Below are 5,702 nucleotides of genomic sequence, written 5' to 3' on the forward strand. Positions count from 1 at the left end.
GGTGTCCACAGGTAGCGGCAGCTGGGGGCGGAAGGGGCTTGCTGAGGCTCAGAACCAGGTGCTGTCCGGGCAGCAGGGGGCAGAGAGCCGCCCCCACCCAGCCCGTTGTGCTGAGCTTCAGTGGCTGGGGGCACAGCAGTGGCCCTGGGCCGCCCCTCCCCCCCCCGCACATCCGCGTGCTTCCTGAGTCGACATGCGTTGGCCGTGACCTTGGGGCCTGGCCTGCTTGACGGCAGAACCAAAGCCCTGTGAAGTGTCAAGGAGCTGGCCCAGCCTGGCAGCAGGACCCGGGACTCTGGTCACCACCCGCCTCTGTGACCTTGAGAGTCCCCTCACTCGGGCCTCAGTTTCTCCACCGAGCTGTGGGCAGAGGGATCCCTGGTGGGCCTTCTGCTTCTCCTGGTGTCCAGACTGGCCATTCCTGCTGTGCCCTAGTGAGGATTCCACGAGTGCCACCCTAGGAAAGACTCAGCCCCCGAGGTCTCGCCGACAGACTTGGGGCTGCGCCTGAGAGGGGGTGCGGCCCTCCCTACCCCCACCCTGGCTCCAGGGCCTTTGCTGGCAGGACAGGGACTTGGGGCCAGGCCCGGGCACAGGGGGAGGCCTGACGGGCGGGGCCCCTTGGGGTGGCCCGTGCCCTCTGCCCGCTCCGCATGGCGGGCCGCGATGAATGGCCGCCGTCAGCCGGGCCGTTTGCTCTCCGCGCTGGGAAGGTGCTGGGGGCCCGGCAGCTGTCGGTGCGATGGATGTGTGGGCGGCGGGGGACCGAGCCGTCGCCGCCGCTGTCAGCTGGCGGTGCTCCCCGGGCCTGCTGGGGCTCGCTTCGCTGTGGCGAGAACAGCTCGGTGCCGCCTGGCACCCTGCCAGCCGCCTGCCGCTGCCGCGGCAAAGTGTTTATCCAGCAGTTTCCCCGAAAACTGGGGACTCGGCGAGGACGTTCACGGAGCTTGGGGTGTGGTGGCCGGGCGGCTGTGGGCCAGGTGCCTTGTGCCAGGCGCTGGGGGGGCTGAGGTGCCTGGCGGCATGGGAGGACGGGGCCGGGGAGCCGTGCGCAGTGCGCTGCCCCCAAGGCCGCCCACGGCACACGGGCCCGGCCCAGGTCCGCTGCCTGGGTGCCTGGCCCACGGCGTGGCCTGGGACGCGTGGCTGGGAGGTGTGGTGAGGGCCGTCCTTGGCCTGTGCCCTGCCCGGCTTGTCCTCAGTGTGGCGTGTTGGGTGACGTGGCTGTGGCAGGTCAGGTCTGTCACAGAGGAGTCCCCTCCCTGCGGCCCCATCTTGAGTCGGCTCCCAAGACGACCAGGACAGCGGGCGGGGTGGGTGGGGGAGGGCACATGGGGGCCGCGAGGGGCAAGAGGAGGTGGGGAAGCCTGGGCTGGACACGGGCGCCTGCTCGGCCCGTGCGCCCCGTCCCACAGGGCCTGCCTCCTGGCACCTGGAGCCCTGGCTGCGGCGGGTGGCCCGGCGCTAAGTTCGGGGGCGGCACGGTCCCTTCTCTGGTGGCTGGGCGGTGCGGGCCCTGCCCCACTGCAGCCGGGGGCCGGGCTTCTGAGAGGACCCCAAGACCCCGAGTTGCCTGCCGTCCTTCCTGTCCGCCAGTGGTCCCCCGGGAGGGTGGGCACCCGAGCCCTGCAGCTCCGTGTGCCTGCCCAGCTCGACCCCCAGGGCTGTCTCCCGCCCTTCTGGCTGGGGAGCCGAGCCAGCAGTGACCTGGGACCCCTCAGCCGTGGGGGAACCCCAGAGCTGTGCCGAGGCCCCGGGCAGGCTGCGGGGCCCTGGTCTGAGGTGTTGGCACAGGGTGGGGTGGGGGCCCTTCCAGCGTCTGGGCTGGGCGTTGGGCGTGACTGGCCGGGGTGGGGACGCCCTGGGCCATGTCAGCCGGGGCTCTCTGCCCACCGGAAATCTCCCTGGCTGTGGGTGGGTGTCTGGCCCTGGGGGAGCAGTGTCCTGAGCGTAGATTGGGTCCCGTTTGTCACCTGCCACGTCTTTGCCTGGTGTGAAGGTTCCGTGCCTTTCGCTGCCAGCACTGCTGACATGGGTCCGCCTGTCCCACCCCCACTATGTCCCCCAGGACCCCGGGATCGGTGGCAGCCCACAGGTACCCTGTGGCCAAGGAGACAGTGGTAGCCAGGCACAAGGGTGGTCTCCTCCTCCACTGGCCCGGTCCTGTGTCACCTCCAGCCCTGGGAGTGAGTGGGGCCCCCGGCCCCTCTCTGTCTGGGCTGAGCTCATTCAGATGCAGGCCACGGCCCAGGCTGCAGCTGGCTCTGCTGGAGGCCCCTGGGGGACCGCCTGGCTGGCGGGAGCGTCCGGGAGACTGAAGAAAGGGGTCTGTGTGTCCCAGAGCCTCGGCTCGGGCCTCCCAGGCCCCGGGGTCGCTCCTGCAGGGGTCTGCCAGGTTGCTGTCCCCCGCCCGCAGTCCGACCTGGGTGTCACCTGGCTCCTGGGCTCAGCCCTGTGGGCTGTGGGTGGGGGCAGCACAGAGTGCCCAGGGCCCGGTGGCTGGCAGAGGGCCCCGCCAGGCCCTCCTGGGCCTCAGCCTCTTCCTGGTGAGTGTCGCTTCCTTGGGACCCCCAGTTCTGGGTTCCAGAACCCTCCCAGCCCTGGGGTGGGCTTGTGGGGTGAAAGCTGGGAGGTGGCAAGTACGGGGTCACGTGGCCCAGCAGCTCTGGCAGCCCCGTTCCAGGGGGCCCCGGACACCGTGGACCGATCGCCTGATCCCCGTGGGGAGACCGAGGCCCAGGCCCGGTACAGGTCCTGCCACACGCGGGGCCGAGCCGGACTCCGAGCCAGCACGTGCCATCGGCACGCGTGGGGCGGGCGCTGGGGCCGGTGGCAGCTGGCGCATCAGGATGGATTTTCGGGGCTGCACGGGTGAGGCGCTCATCCCGCTGCCGTTGGTTAGCGTCCCGGGGAGCGGCAGCTGGCGGGATGGGAGGCACTCCATCAGGGGCCGACAGCTCCAGACGCGAGCGGCGGGCGGCCGGCCCGGCACGGGTGGGGAGGCCCCCGCCCCGGAGCCCGCTCTGCTCACGACCACCCGCTGCAGCAGCAGGGGAGGGGGACCTGGGAGGCCGGTGGGACCGCTCCCGGCCAGGGCAGGAGCCAGTGTCTGTCGGAGGTGGCAGGATCACAGCTTGCCCAGGTGCCTGTCCCCGGCCTCGGGCGCAGAACTGGACGGAGGCCCTGCTGAGTACTGTCGGGGCGGGAGCAGGTGACTGGCTGCTGCTCGGCCCTCCCTGGGTGTGTGGCGTCTGGGCTGTGTGGTGACCCCCTACCTGGAGCCTGAACATGGTCCAGGGGTGGACTCCCTAGGGAAGGGTGCTGGCGGTGGCCGGAGCCCCCGTCTCCGCCACCGCTCAGTGTCCTGGGGTGTGAGGGCAGGGCCTCGGGGACCACACCCAGAGGGGCACTGTGGGAAGGGCCTGGCACTGGCTGGGAGCGGAGTAGAGTGGGTGGCGGGTGGTCTAGGATGGGACCTTTGCTCCCGCCCGGAGCCAGGGTCCCCAGGCCTTCCCGCCCGCTGCCCAGCCCTCCTCTGAGAAGCCCACCACCAAATCGTAAATTCGCCGGTGCAGCTCGAAGTCCTTGCTCGGCAGAATGTAAATGAGACGTTTTTCTGGGTGTCAGCATGAAAAATGGCAGCCGCTCGAATTTCACAGAGGACATCTGCTCGGGTCCCGTGCGAACGCCTACTTAGGGCTGATGTCGCAGAACTTGGGGGGAACTTCGCCGTGTACCTGGCGGACCCGTGGCTGGGACGCAGGGCTCCAGGGCCGAGGACCACCTGGCCTCCCCCGAGTCCGGCTTCACTGCCGTGCCCACAACCGTGCTGTTGTCACACGGGCGACGGGGGCTCTGTCCGGAGTGCCCAGCCCAGGGATGTGCTGCGGGCGGGGGACCCATGAGTCCCATCAGCCTCCATCCTCTTGGCCAGGGCTCAGCCGTGGTGAGCTGCCCTTGAGCCATTGTCACCACAGTGACTGTTGTGGCCGTCATCTGGCCAGACCCCGTGTGCGTGGCGAGGGCCCTGGAGCTCCCGGCAGGCGGCCGTAGCTGGTGCTTGAGCTGTGGCTGGCGCCTGCTGGGGACATGCCGGCTTGGCGCCACCTCCTCCAGGAGGGCTCTCCGCGTCGGGTCCTGGCCCGTGTCCAGGCGCCCACGCGGCCCCTTTCCGACACGGGTGGCACGGGCTCTGCGTGGAGATGGGCGGTGCCCAGGGGCCCTGCCCGCCCCAGCGGGAGCCGGGAGCTGGCCGGTGCTCGCACACCTGGGCGTCCTGGGTGCGTCTGGCCCGGCGCCAGCCTCGGGGCTGGGGAGCGTGGGTCCGGCGGCCGCAGCCCTCACGGCCGCGTGTCCTAGGGGAGTACATCAAGACCTGGCGGCCCCGGTACTTCCTCCTCAAGAACGACGGCACCTTCATCGGCTACAAGGAGCGGCCGCAGGACGTGGAGCACGGCGAGTCACCCCTCAACAACTTCTCCGTGGCACGTGAGTGGGAGGCGGGGCGCCAGGCGGGGGCGGGGCGGCCGGCGCCCTTGTGCCCGGCAGCCTCCATGCTGAGGGCCCCCGGGCCTGTGTCTGGGGTCGGCAGCTGCCAGGGACGAGGCTGGGCAGCGCTGGCTCCGAGTAACCCCGGTGACAGGGTAGCAGCCAGCTCTGGCCAGTGGGGTCCATGGGCGAGCCCCAAGGCTGGCAGCCCTGGAGATGTTCTGGGGTGCTGTTGCTCTGCAGGCTGGGGGGCATGGCTGAGTGGTGACAGAGCCCAGCCTGGGGCAGCCAACAGGCCAGGGCCCCCAGGAGGGCCAGATGGAGACCCCCAGGGCCTGTCTCTGCACGGCCCCGGTTGGGGGGGTAGGACAAGAGTTCATACTTCCGGAAGCTTCCAGAACCTTCATCAACCCTAGGAAGTCTGCGGCCGTCCCACTGAAGGTTCTCAGAGGCCATGGCCCCCCAGAGTGGTGTTTGCTTCTGCCCTCAGCTGGGCTGGGGGTAGGGGTGGCGCCCCACATGACGGATAGGCGAGGGGGCACAGCGGGCCTGAGGCGTCCTAACAGCTGGGTAGACTGGCGCTCTCCAACTGTGCTGCTGAGGCCTCTTTCCGTACCTGTGGTGGGGCTGGCGGGTGGGAGGCTGAGCTAGGTGGGCCTTCTAGCTCGGTCCCTGGTCCCGCGGGCAGGTGAGTGATGGGCTCGTTAATTGAGCCCGAGGCCTGTCTCCGGCTGCAGCCTGGGTGTGGGTGCAGTGCTTGCCATGGGGGCCCCAGGCTCCACCCTAGGTTCTTTCTTCATCCATCTCCATCCTTTGGCCAGCTCTGCCTTGTCTGCCTTCGGGCTCCCCAGCTTGCCAGACCCCAGGTTCTGGTCTAGGGGCTCAGGATGTAGCACAGGTGGGCCATCTCCAGGCTGATGGGGAAGGACCCTGGGTCCCCTGCCTGCAGGTATGCGGAAGCAGGGCCGTCCTGGCCCCTTGGCTGTCCTGCCCAGGCTGCAGGATGGGGGGCATGGCCAGCGTAGCCTGCTGGAGGCAGGGGGAGCAGAGCGGCGGCCACACAAGGCTCCAGGCTGGGGCCTTCCTGCGGTGGTTCCTGTGAGCTCTGATCCCCGCCCAGCGCCTCGTGCCTCAGCGAAGTAGTGGGCAGAGCAGAGGCCCGAGCGAGGGGAGATGGAGGAGCCAGACCCCTTCCCGGCGCCCTCGTGGCAGGG

At 70.0% G+C, this 5,702-nt stretch overlaps 1 protein-coding gene across 1 annotated transcript in view; it reads left to right on the forward strand.

Annotated features, from left to right (window-relative positions):
* AKT1 (AKT serine/threonine kinase 1) overlaps positions 1-5,702 on the forward strand; it is a 41,846-nt gene that overhangs the window by 18,437 nt on the left and 17,707 nt on the right. The window contains exon 3 of the mRNA XM_023521859.1: positions 4,360-4,488. Coding sequence (XP_023377627.1) covers positions 4,360-4,488 — 129 coding nt within the window. The remainder of the gene's footprint in view (positions 1-4,359; positions 4,489-5,702) is intronic.

Source organism: Pteropus vampyrus, unplaced genomic scaffold (assembly GCF_000151845.1).
Source record: "Pteropus vampyrus isolate Shadow unplaced genomic scaffold, Pvam_2.0 Scaffold320, whole genome shotgun sequence".
Lineage (NCBI taxonomy): Eukaryota > Metazoa > Chordata > Mammalia > Chiroptera > Pteropodidae > Pteropus > Pteropus vampyrus.